Source organism: Pristiophorus japonicus, chromosome 3, assembly GCF_044704955.1.
Source record: "Pristiophorus japonicus isolate sPriJap1 chromosome 3, sPriJap1.hap1, whole genome shotgun sequence".
NCBI classification, from domain to species: domain Eukaryota; kingdom Metazoa; phylum Chordata; class Chondrichthyes; family Pristiophoridae; genus Pristiophorus; species Pristiophorus japonicus.
Window position 1 is genome coordinate 262,771,316 of NC_091979.1, and position 13,098 is coordinate 262,784,413.

The 13,098-nt window shown below is 42.0% G+C and overlaps 1 protein-coding gene across 3 annotated transcripts in view; it reads right to left on the bottom strand.

Moving 5' to 3' along the window:
* Positions 1–7,733, bottom strand: part of adrb1 (adrenoceptor beta 1) — a 96,738-nt gene extending 89,005 nt beyond the window's left edge. For all 3 annotated transcript variants that reach the window (XM_070876604.1, XM_070876603.1, XM_070876602.1), the window contains exon 1: positions 5,647–7,733. In XM_070876604.1, coding sequence (XP_070732705.1) covers positions 6,396–7,676 — 1,281 coding nt within the window. In that variant the 5' untranslated portion in view covers positions 7,677–7,733 and the 3' untranslated portion in view covers positions 5,647–6,395. The remainder of the gene's footprint in view (positions 1–5,646) is intronic.
* Positions 7,734–13,098: the final 5,365 nt, after the last annotated feature.

Here is a 13,098-nt window from a genome sequence, read left to right on the forward strand (position 1 = left end):
ATCTGCAAGTGTGACCCTGAGCTTCCGGTCGCCTGTCACTTTAATTCTTCACTCCACTCCCACTCTGATCTCTCTGTCCTCAACCTCCTACACTGTTCCAACGAAGCTCGATGCAAGCTCGAGGAATAGCACCTTTCATTTCGGCACTTTACAGCCTTCTGGACTCAACATCACGTTCAATAATTTCAGAGCGTAACCGCTGCCAATCTTTGGTGTCCCCGACGTTCTCCCCCCCCCCCCCCATCAAAACATGTTTCTTTTTTTTCTCCTTGTCTCAAATGGCAGCTGGTCATGATCCCACCATCCACACCCTATCTTGACTAATGTTTTTACATAAGACCAATAGGAGCAGGAGTAGGCTATACGAGCCTGCTCCGCCATTTAATATGATCATGGACTCAGGTTCCACTTCCCTGCCCACTCCCCATATCCCCTTATTTCCTTATCGGTTAAGAAATTGTCTATCTCTGTTTTAAATTTATTCAATGACCCAGCTTCCACAGCTCTCTGAGGCAGCAAATTCCACAGATTTACAACCCTCTCAGAGAAGAAATTCCTCCTCATCTCAGATTTAAATGGGCGGCCCCTTATTCTAAGATTATGCCCCCTAGTTTTAGGAAAAGGAGGTGGGTTAGCATTGCTGGTTAAAGAGAATATTAACGCAATAGCGAGGAAGGACATTAGCGTGGATGATGTGGAATCTGTATGGGTAGAGCTGCGAAACATCAAAGGGCAGAAAACATTAGTGGGAGTTGTGTACAGTCCACCAAACAGTAGTAGGGAGGTTGGGGATGGCATCAAACCGGAAATTAGGTTCACGTGAAATAAGGGTACAGCAGTTATCATTGGTGACTTTAATCTACATACTGATTGGGCTAATCAAACTGGTAGCAATACTGTGGAGGAAGATTTCCTGGAGTGTATAAAGAATGGTTTTCTGGACCAATATGTCGAGGAACCAACTAGAGAGCAGACCGTCCTAGACTGGCTCTTGTGTAACGAGAGAGGATTAATTAGCAATCGGTCGGGCAGGGCTCCTTGGGGAAGAGTGACCATAATATGGTAGAATTCTTCATTAAGATGGAGAGTGACACAATTAATTCAGAGACTAGGGTCCTGAACTTAAAGAAAGGAAACTTCAACAGTATGAGACGCAAATTGGTTAGGATAGACTGGAAAATGATACTTAAAGGGTTGACGGTGGATAGGCAATGGCAGACATTTAAATATCACATGGATGAACTACAACAATTGTACATCCCTGTAAGAATAACGTAAGAATAAAAAAGGGAAGGTGGCTCAACCGTGGCTAACAAGGGAAATTAGGGAAAGTGTTAAATCCAAGGAAGAGGCATATAAATTGGCCAGAAAAAGCAGCAAACCTGAGGACTGGGAGAAATTTAGAATTCAGCAGAGGACTAATGGTTTAATTAGGAGGGGGAAATAGAGCATGAGAGTAAGCTTGCAGGGAACATAAAAACTGACTGCAAAAGCTTCTATAGATATGTGAAGAGAAAAAGATTAGTGAAGACTAATGTAGGTCCCTTGCAGTCAGAATCAGGTGAATTCATAATGGGGAACAAGAAAATGGCAGACCAATTGAACAACTACTTCGGTTCTGTCTTCACTAAGGAAGACATGAATAACCTCCCGAAAATACTAGGGGATCAAAGGTCTAGCAAGAAGGGGGAACTGAGGGAAATCCTTATCAGTCAGGAAATGGTGTTAGGGAAATTGAAGGGACTGAAGGCCAATAAATCCCCAGGGCCTGATAGTCTGCATCCCAGAGTACTTAAGGAAGTGGCCCTAGAAATAGTAGATGCATTGGTGGTCATTTTCCAACATTCCATGGACTCTGGATCAATTCCTATAGATTGGAGGGTAGCTAATGTAACCCCACTTTTTAAAAAAGGAAGGAGAGAGAAAAAAAGGAATTATAGACTGGTTAGCCTGACATCGGTGGTGGGGAAAATGCTGGAATCAATTATTAAAGATGTAATAGCAGCGCATCTGAAAAACAGTGATAGGATCGGTCCAAGTCAGCATGGGTTTATGAAAGGGAAATCATGCTTGACAAATCGTCTAGAGTTTTTTGAGGATGTAACTAGTAGAGTGGATAAGGGAGAACCAGTGGATGTGGTGTCTTTGGACTTTCAAAAGGCTTTTGTCAAGGTCCCACACAAGAGATTAGTGTGCAAAATTAAGGCACACAGTATTGGTGGTAATGTATTGACATGAATAGAGAACTGGTTGGCAGACAGGAAGCAAAGAGTGGGAATAAATGGCTCCTTTTCAGAATGGCAGGCAGTGACTAGTGGGGTGCCGCAGGGTTCAGTGCTGGGACCTCAGCTATTTACAATATACATTAATGATTTAGACAAAGGAATTGAAGGTAATACCTCCAAGTTTGCAGATGGCACTAAGCTGGGTGGCAGGGAGAGCTGCGAGGAGGATGCTAAGAGACCGCAGGGGGACTTGGACAGGTTAGGTGAATGGGCAAATGCATGGCAGATGCAGTATAATGTGGATAAATGTGAGGTTATCCACATTGGTGGCAAAAACAGGAAGGCAGATTATTATCTGAATGCTGACAGATTATTAAAAGGGGAGGTGCAAAGAGACCTGGGTGTTATGGTACACCAGTCATTGAAGGTAGGCATGCAGGTACAGCAGGCAGTAAAGACAGCAAATGGCATGCTGGTCTTCATAGCGAGGGGATTTGAGTATAGGAGCAGGAAGGTCTTACTGCAGTTGTACAGGGCCTTGGTGAGACCACACCATGAGTATTGTATGCAGTTTTGGTCTCCTAATCTGAGGAAGGGCATGCTTGCTATTGAGAGAGTGCAGCGAAGGTTCACCGAACTGATTCCCGGGATGGCAGGACTGACATATAAGGAAAGACTGGATGGGCTAGGCTTATATTCACTGGAATTTAGAAGAATGAGAGGGGATCTCATAGAAACTTATAAAATTCTGACAGGACTGGACAGGTTAGATGCAGGTAGAATGTTCCCGATGTTGGGGAAGTCAAGAACCAGGGGTCACAGTCTAAAGATAAGGGGGAAGCCATATAGGACCGAGATGAGGAGAAACTATTTTAACCAAAGAGTTGTAAACCTGTGGAATTCCCTGCCACAGAAAGTTGTTGAGTCCAGTTCGTTGGACATATTCAAAAGAGAGTTAGATGTGGCCCTTACGGCTAAAGGGATCGGAGGTATGGAGAGAAAGCAGGGGTGGGGTACTACGGTTGCATGATCAGCTGTGATCATATTGAATGGCGGTGCAGGCTCGAAGGGCCGAATGGCCTGCTCCTGCACCTATTTTCTATATTTCTAGTCTCCCTTATCAGTGAAAACATCCCCTTTGCGTCCACCTTGTCAAGCCCCGCATAACCTTATACGGTTCGATAAGATCACCTCTCATTCTTCTGAATTCCAATGAGTAGAGGCCCAACCTATTCAACCTTTTCTCATAAGTCAACCCCCTCATCTCCGGAATCAACCTTGTGAACCTTCTCTGAACTGCTTCCTTTCGTAAATATAGAAACCAAAACTGTACGCATTGTTCCAGGTGTGGCCTCACCAATACCCTGTATAACTGTAGCAAGACTTCTCTGCTTGTATATTCAATTCCCTTTGCAATAAAGGTCAAGATTCCATTGGCCTTCCTGATCACTTGCTGTACCTGCATACTATCCTTTTGTGTCTCGTGCACAAGTACCCATTATACTGCAGCACTTTGCAATTTTTCTCCATTTAAATAACAACTTGCTCTTTGATTTTATTCTGCCAAAGTGCATAACCTCACACTTTCCAACATTATACTCCATCTGCCAAATTTTTGCCCCCATCTTTGTATCATTAGCAAACTTGGCTATGTTACACTCAGTCTCTTTTTCTAACTCCTGGCATTACCAATTGAATTTGGGCCATCCTCCCTTTTGTCTCTCTAATTTCTCTTGTCTTCCACCCTATCACAGACCTTCCCTTTTGTTCTTTCTTCCCCTCCCCTTTCAGTGCTTGTTAAGATTTTGTTTTTTCCGAAAGATCATCCACCAGAAACGTTAACTCTGCATTCACAGATGCTGCCTGACCCCCTGAGATTTCCAGCATTTTCTGTTTTTATTCCAGATTTCAGCATCTGCAGTAATCTGTTCTATCGGTCCGTTTAAATCGAGGTTTATTGGAATATGTTGTCATCTCATCCGTTTTAAAAGACTGATCAGAACCGGTGGAAAATGTGCACCGTTTTCTATCTGGGTTTTGCCACCGTTAATGTGATGTGGGGGTCGTGGGGTGTTGAATAAGAACGGTTGTTATTTTAACCTTTTTTCAGTTTGTTTTACTGGCACTTGGTCATAAATCAGCGAGAAATGTTACAGCTGCCAAACAAACAATAAATTTAGCCACCGCACCAAGGAATATTGGTAAATATCCTCACAATGTTTCTGCGTCAACCAGCCGGAATAATAAAACGGTGTGAGGGACAACTAAAACCTTGTTTTATATCCTACTGAAGTTAAGAGTGCAACACATTTTGAGAGCCACAAGATAACGTTGTGTAACCAAACTATTTTTTAAAAAACTTTAATTGCCACACTTTGATCAGTAAACTGCATGGCTACTATTAATGTAACCTCGTCATAAGCAAACGTATCAAAGCGGGTTAGAAGCGGCAGTAATCACGTTGTTCTTGTGTATTTCTGGTGAGACAAATATGTATCGAAATTTGTCATTTGTGTTGAACATCGAGAGCAAGCAGCGGATATAGTTGTCAGCAATACAACGTTTACCCTAAAACCTGCAAATTGTTCAGTAAGTGTAAATAAATAACACCAAGTGTTATATATATTATAAACTCAAATGTTACCAGAAAACCAGCCACAGAAACAAACTACTTGTACTGAACACATTCCACTTTTATTTGCACTCTGCACCATCAAGCCTTATCATATTCCAGCGTCTCACCTACTGTTTGTAAATGATACGGAGTCGTGGCAGACCGGCCGCTCAAACTTTTCAGTAAGTTATCGAAACGTGCACATGAAATGTTTAATTACGTTTATTGCACATATGCCAAATATCTGCACAGATGCCACATATCCACACATTTTATAGAACTATATATAAATATCTGTGCGAGAAAGCAGACATTGTGACAAGTACATTATACATAGCTGCACATGAATTTCATACGGAGTAGGTGGGAAAACACTATTTTTGGTTTAGTTGGCAAATGTTACAGTACATAATAAACACGAGTCCCCTTTTCTGCACTCACTCTCACCGAAGCAGATGTTTTGTTTCCGAAAAGCTTGCGGGAGTTTTTTTGGCTGTGACTTTACTAACGTTAGCAGTAAAATATATAAGTAATGTTACAACATGGCGCAGATAATGTTCATACTCGAGAAATACCAACTTTCAACACTTTTAGGAACTGCACGTAAGTGAAGTTGGTCCTCTGTGGAATTTAAATTATTTTAAATAAGTAATAGAGCCCCGTTCATCCATCTCTCGTACTGTCAACTCTGAGCCTATTTTTAAATATATAAAATGCGATTTGTTTAATATAAACAATGTTGAATATAAATATATCTGTACACGATCAGTACAGCCGGAGGTAGTGTTATTCAAAACACAATCTTACCATGAAAAAGTTATCACGAATTTGGCAGTATGTCTTGATCCGTTCTTGAACATCGATTCTTCAACAAGTCACATACAACACGATATAAAGTGAGGCATCGGTTACTGACAGGATGAGTCGTTTCTTTAAAAAAACATCTTAAATCTCTTTAGAAAGTAGAGTTTGTGTATTCAAGTTGTTTGAAAATAAAGCTTACGTTTGCTCTATTACACATACTCTAAAATGTTTAAAATAACAATAACACAACAAAAGTGAATGTATTTGCTGTTCCTCATTCGAGTGACATGGTGATGTCTGATAAGGCAATCGTTCATGTAAATACAGGCGCCCAAGTCGCTGCTCTTTCAAGCTCGTTGTTGGAAATTTCCTTTCATTGTGGAATGTAACAACAAGGACAAACCATTTATGTTGCAAAACTGACCCAGTGGCGCTGCTTGCTCCTGTCAAAGTTGGAGCATCTCGCCAATGCCTGTCCTGCTCCAGAATGCTTTATATTCTGTGGTCACTCGGAGTTCAAATGTTAGTGTTAATGCGAAGTACCTTCTCTTTGTCTTTTATCCTCCAATATTGCTTGGAAACGATCGCTTATAGAAGTTTCTCCAATGAGTTGATGCCGACAGAATTCATTGTGACCGTGTGTAGCACTTTCCCAGCCTTGAAGATGCCAGCACTGACGGGTGATCTTCAACACCTTTAAACGGCAACTTGTATCAACTGCACTCGATGCGGATTCCCGCACTCGGGTGTTGCTACAACTGCGACTCCTCGTCCTCGGGTCGGAGGCTTTCTTTCTTCCGAGGCTCCGCGTCGCCTCCGTTGCGTTCCTGCGTCCTGTTCCAGTCCGACCAAGTCTCCAAGGCGCTGGGGTCCAGGGTGCTTCCAAACATTGCCGAGCAGCGGGAGAACTCCGCCGAGCCCGAGTACAGCCTGCTGTCGGCGGGGCTCGGGCAGAAGAGTAACTTTTTGAAGGCGGCCCTGAAGTCGGGGCTCTTGCAGTAGATGATGGGGTTGAAAGCCGAGTTGACATAGCCCAGCCAGTTGAAAAACAGGAAGAGTTTGCCCGGCACGATGTCGGCGCGGAACGCCTTGGCCACGTTGGCCAGGAAGAAGGGCAGCCAGCACAGGGTGAAGGTCCCCATGATTATCCCCAGGGTCTTCAGCGCCTTGTGGTCCTTGATGGCGATCACCTTGGAAGGTCTGCGCCGCGCTGACCTGCCGTTCGGGAGGAAGTGGCTGGTGTAGAACCTGCCCTCGCACTTGCCGATCTTCTGCATTTGCTTCTTGGCTTCCTGGAAGACGCGGGCGTAGACAAAGATCATGATGAGCAGGGGCAGGTAGAAGGACGTGATGGACGAGGCGACGGCGTAGGCTTTGTTGGTGACAAAGTCGCAGCAGCAAGGGTCGTTGTAGCAGCGGATGGCTTCGGGGTGGTCGTCCCGGGACCAGTGCATGAGGATGGGCAGCAGGGAGATGAGGGCAGAGATTGCCCACACCACACACACAATGCCCCGGGCTCGGGCTTTGGTGAGCAGGCTCTGGTAGCGGAACGGCGAGGTGATGGCGATGTAGCGGTCAATGGCGATCACGCACAGAGTCTCAATGCTCGCCGTTACGCACAGGACATCAACTGAGGTCCAGATCTCACAGAACACCGAGCCGTGCAGCCACTTCCCTCGAACCACCAGGGTCGCGCCGAAAGGAACCACCAACAAACCCATTATCAGATCTGCACAGGCCAGAGATACAATAAAAAGATTGGTTAGGGTTTGCAGCCGCTGGTTCTTTGCGATGGCAAACACCACCAACAGGTTCCCCAGGACTATGGTGAGGACGATGATTGCCATGAATGTGCCCATGCCTATCACCCACTGCTCAGAGAACTCCGGCTCGGGCACGCTTGGACTTACCCCGTTTGCAGCGTTCACAAATATTACTGTGGCCGATGAATTGCTGTTGCAGTCCGTGGAGGAGAGTCGGTCTCCCATTGTAGGTGCGGCTTTTCTAGCAAAGGCTGACACGGCCGAGAGCATGCATGGGTTTCATTTGCCTCTCCCTCCCCCGCAAGTCGCTGCGCGTTCTCCTCGCTCCCCTCATCCCATTCCTGTGCCACCAGCAACCTGCAACTTGCTCCAGATAAACTGTCCCGCCCGCCCCCTTGCGTGGCCGGCCCGAGGAATCCAATCAGCCCGCGGCACCATCGGCCCTGCCCTCTCCCTGACGCCACATCTCCCCGTCCAACAACCGCTTCCCCTTCACAGCAGCGGCCCGTGCCCCGAACACCGGGACAATTTGGCAACAATTGCTTCTGGCTCGTTTTGTAAGTATTCCTTCAACAGTTGTCTCCAAGTTCCGGTCGTTCCAACGAAAATGGTGAAAAATCTTTGCAGAAACGTTAGAGATTAAAAGAATACTCCCAGCAAGGCGAACACAAATTGCACTTGTAAAGTTTACTCGAGGAGCTGCAAGTTTCTTAACTGTTGACACATCAAATCTACCTGTGGTTCACTTTTAGTTTTCAATACACAGAGAGCAATCCCGTGGATTAAGATGATGGCAACTATTCAGGCAGCAATGGTAAAGTCTTTGCTCCTTGTATACTTCCTTGGCCAGGAATAGACTGAATAGACTAATTTTAGAGGCCGCGGAACATGTTCCACCCTTTCCCCCTCATCAGAACTGTTTGAAAAGATTATTTGCAGTTCAGAGAATATGTACACCCTGTTGTTAATTTGAAACTCGGAATGCATTTTAAGGTGGCCGCCACAGAACTGATAAACAGCGCTTTGCAACAAGGCGAGCATTGCCAAGTCGTTCACGGTAGTGATTTCTTCATAAAATTTTTGTACCCAAACTACAAGCTGCTCTTCAGATCTTGAGCTGTTTAAATCGAGGAATTTAATAACACACGAAAGTAAAGAACAATAAAATGCATTGGGTCCATTTAGCCAATTCTTTTCAACATGTCACGTACAATTACACTTTTGTGCACTCTTTAACTTATTTAATTCTCCAAGAAAATGTTACAGATAAAAGTTCCAAAAATGTATATAACTGTGAAATGTCTTCTTTATTCCTAAAGAAGATCAAGTGAGAATTTAGGATATTAGTTACAATCTCTGCTATTTAACCCTGGCCAATTGTATACCACAACTGGCATAGCAGTAACAGCACTGCTCACTGTGTTCCTGAGTATCATAGAATCACACAGCACAGAAGGAGACCATTTGTGCCTGTGGCCGATCTTTGAAAATGCTATCCAATTAGTCCTTAGAATTTTATAACTTTTACTGAGCTGTTTAATGTAATATTCATCTGATTCTTTTTTTATAGTGGTTATTTGACATTGCTTTAAATAATTCTCATAGCTTATTCACATATCCATTACTATAGAGAGGGAAACTATCTTCTGTTCCCCTAGCTTTCTCTGAGCCCTGTCAATTTCACTCTTACTCTGATTCTGTGATTACAGTAAGTTACATAATTAATTTAGATCTCTGCTATCAATCCTTTGATGAGAAAAAAGTATGCTTGCTATCATCTTTCGAATCAGAACAAATTTAAATCTGTGATTCTTTTCTCATGACTCAAGAGTTTTGATTCCCAGAAATATCCTCGCCACCCTTCTCTGAACAGCTTCAATTCACTCTTGCCCTCTTAAAGTTAGGTACCCATAATCTCACAGTATTGCAAATATAGCTTTACCAGAACAAAATAAGCTGTTTTAATTTTTTATCCAAATATTGTTGGGATGCATTCCAGTATTTATTTGATTTTGTATTGACCCTGGCCACTTTTATTAAATAGGCAATAATCACAATCAAATATGTTTCTCTTTCTGTATTTCTAATGAAGTTTATCTTTTATATCAAAAATTGTCTTTAATCAAAGGCAAGCCATAAGATTCCACTGGTCGGTGACTGGGTAACAAGAATGTGACAATTTAAGACACATCACTGAAAGAATTAAAGGGGGGATTAGAAATAAAATCTTTACACAGAAAGTAGTTAAATTGGGAATTTTTACCAGAAATAGTCTTTGAACTAGTCTATAAATTATTTTAAAAGGAAATCATTGATTGAAAAAGAGGAATATTGAATTTTATAAGGAGCAAGCCGGAGAGTGGGATTTATCCAGATGTCTCATGAAGAAAAAAATAATGAAGCAGACTTGATGGGCTGAAAGGTCTGTTTTTATGCAGTAACAAACATTCTTGGAGGAATAGCCATCCAACTCTCATCGACCAGTTGTGTACACTTCCTTCAAAACTTCCTTCCTTCAGGAATTCTGATGACTTGCTAGCAGTCCCAGTGCCTATTTAGCACCTACATAGGCACCTACTTAAAGTAAGTCCCCTTTTGAAAAGAATAAGAAGAAAAAAATCTGAAATAAAACATAATGCTCTGAAGAGGAAAAATACTTTCTCAATGACCTTTCTTAGAGGGATCGCTCCTGAGATAACTTCTTTGCAGACCAGTAACACTCTGGTTGAGAAGCTAACAGCGAATCACTGGATCACGCAAGTACTCTTTTTTTGAACTTTGTAGTTACATATGCCACTTCTCAGCCCATGCACTTTGTACAGATGCCTTTGAACTCTTATCAATTTTCCTAACAAGGTCACCCAAACATCCAGCTTTGTGCTATCAGTAAATTATATAATATTACAAGAAATACCCTGCTCCATGTCATTTATACATAATGTAAACCACAGAGGAGCCAGAACAGCCCTGCGAAGTGTCATAGTTATTGTATCTCAGTCAAGCTCTGTCCATGTATTATTATCTTCTGCTTTCTAATACCAAGCCACTTTTCAGATAGTTAGCTTGCAATTAATTCCATGTCCTTTTATCTTCTCTAAGAGCCTATGAAGCAAAACATCAAATGCATAATGGCACTTCTAAAATATTATTTTGACTAGAAAGCCCTTATCCACTAATAATTCCCTCTTCCAAGAATTTCAGAATATTTTTGAAGCATGGTCTGAAACCATGCTGATTACACTTTTGTCCTCTTTGTTCTTGAAATGACACTTTATTCAGCAATGACCTGAGCCTGGAGTCCCTTTCAATAGTTACTCATCCTCGCCTCTCAGGTTGACAGGAGATTTGGCAGCAGATCAACGGAAGCTCTGGTCAGAAACTCATTACTTGGCTGTGACTCAACGTATGTGTAGCAAATCTGTTACAAGCTTCTGTTTTAACTTTTCCAGTGTTAGTTCCATGTGCGGGTTCTGTTTTATGGCGTTTGTCTTGTTGTTTGGGTTACTTGAGCACATAAATCTAGGCTGACACTCCAGTGCAGTGCTGAGGGAGTGCTGCACTGTCGGAAGTGTCATCTTTCGGATGAGGTGTTAAACCGAGGCCCTGTCTGCTCTCTCACATGGACATAAAAATCCCATGGCACAATTTTGAAGAAGAGCAGGGGAGTTATCCTCGGTATCCTGGCCAATATTTATCCCTCAATCAACATAACAAAAACAGGTTATCTGGTCATTATCACATTGCTGTTTGTGGGAGTTTGCTGTGCACAAGTTGGCTGCCGCGTTTCCCACATTACAACAGTGACTACACTCCAAAAGTGCTTCATTGGCTGTAAAGCGCTTTGAGACGTCCGGTGGTCGTGAAAGGCGCTATATAAATGCAAGTCTTTCTTTCTTTTACTTAACCTAATTTATTAGTGTGGTCTATACTTGCTGGAGCCACCGAAAAACTTTGTTCATATCAGTATCAAATGTAATTACAAAGCTAACACTACCTTTTATAGCCTTCCTTTGAATTTCCATTATTGATTCTGTAGGCTATAATGCAACTTTTTTATGAGTGGCAATTCACTACTGAATTTAAGTAAATACAAATACTAACCCAATTCTGGAAATGTTACATCATCCTCCCTAACCTGCCTAGAACAATTTCTGTGTTATAGTGGCTCCTAATAGGTAGCTCAGTAGAAACAATAGTGATGCAAGGTATCCATTTTTAGTGTCAGTAAATCTGTTGATTATTGTCTAATTCTATATCATTAACAGATTAAATTCTGGACTGCAGTTATCTTCTATTTCAATTTTTGTACTTAATCTACTGGTTCAGATAATCCACACATATAGTAACTGCAATATTATATATCCTTGCACAGTATCAGATTTTACCAGTTCCAAAAACAAAACCTTCGTTCAAAGAAACTCTATATTACAGTCAGGAATTTGAATATGTAATCATAATTGTACAATTGGAAAAACTATTTCTCCTTACAATTGGGTCTTTTTAAAACCACACAAACATTTTTGGTACTTTATACTCTTGTACATAGAATCATAGAAATTTATGGCATAGAAGGCGGCCATTCGGTCAGCCATAAAAGAGCTATCCAGCTTAATCCCACTTTCCAACTCTTGATCCGTAGCCTTGTAGGTTACGGCACTTCAAGTGCATATCCAAGTACTTTTTAAATGTGGTGAGGGTTTCTGCCTCGACCACTTCTTCAGGCAATGCATTCCAGACTCCCACCACCCTCTGGGGGAAAACATTGCTCTCCACGCCCCTATAATCCTTCTACCAATTACTTTAAATCTATCCCCCCTGGTTATTGACCTCTCTGCTAAAGGAAACAGGTCCTTCCTGTCCACTCTATCTAGGCCTTTCATAATTTTATACACCTCAGCTTCCTCTGTTCCAAAGAAAACAACTCCAGCCTATCCAATCTTTACGCATAGCTAAAATTCTCCAGTCCTGCTAACATCCTCGTAAATCTCCTCTCTAGTGTAATCACATCTTTCCTGTAATGTGGTGACCAAAACTGTATGCAGTACTCTAGTTGTGGTCACACTAGTGTTTTATACAGTTCAATCATAACCTCCCTGCTCTTATATTCTTTGCCTCAGCTAATACAGGAAAGTATCCCATATGCCTTCTTAACCACCTTATCTACCTGTCCTGCTACCTTCAGGGATCTGTGGACATGCACTCCAAGGCCCCTCTGTTGTTCTACACTTCTCAGTATCCCACCATTTATTGTGCATTCCCTTGCCTTGTTAGCCCTCCCCAAATGCACTACCTCACATTTCTCCGGTTTGAATTCCATTTGCCACTTTTCTGTCCACCTGACCAGTCCATTGATATCCTCTTGCAGGACAGTAAACTAACAGAGTTTGAATTCTATATCTCCTTTCTACATGTCTTACCTTTACATAACTTAAATTGAAAATCTATTAATCGAGTTATTTTTTTATATCATATCAGTTATGTTGTTATTTTATTCTCAGTGAATTCTTCATGGCTGCAATCATTTTACACAAGTTATTTTTTAATCATTATTTTAAAGTAATCTACTTGATTCTTACGTTATTTAATTGGGTTAAGATTGGCACTTCTCAAACTAACTTCTTCACTTTATCCTTTCAAAAATAATTTAATACAACAAAAAGTTTATTGATATATAACCAGACAAAGACAACCG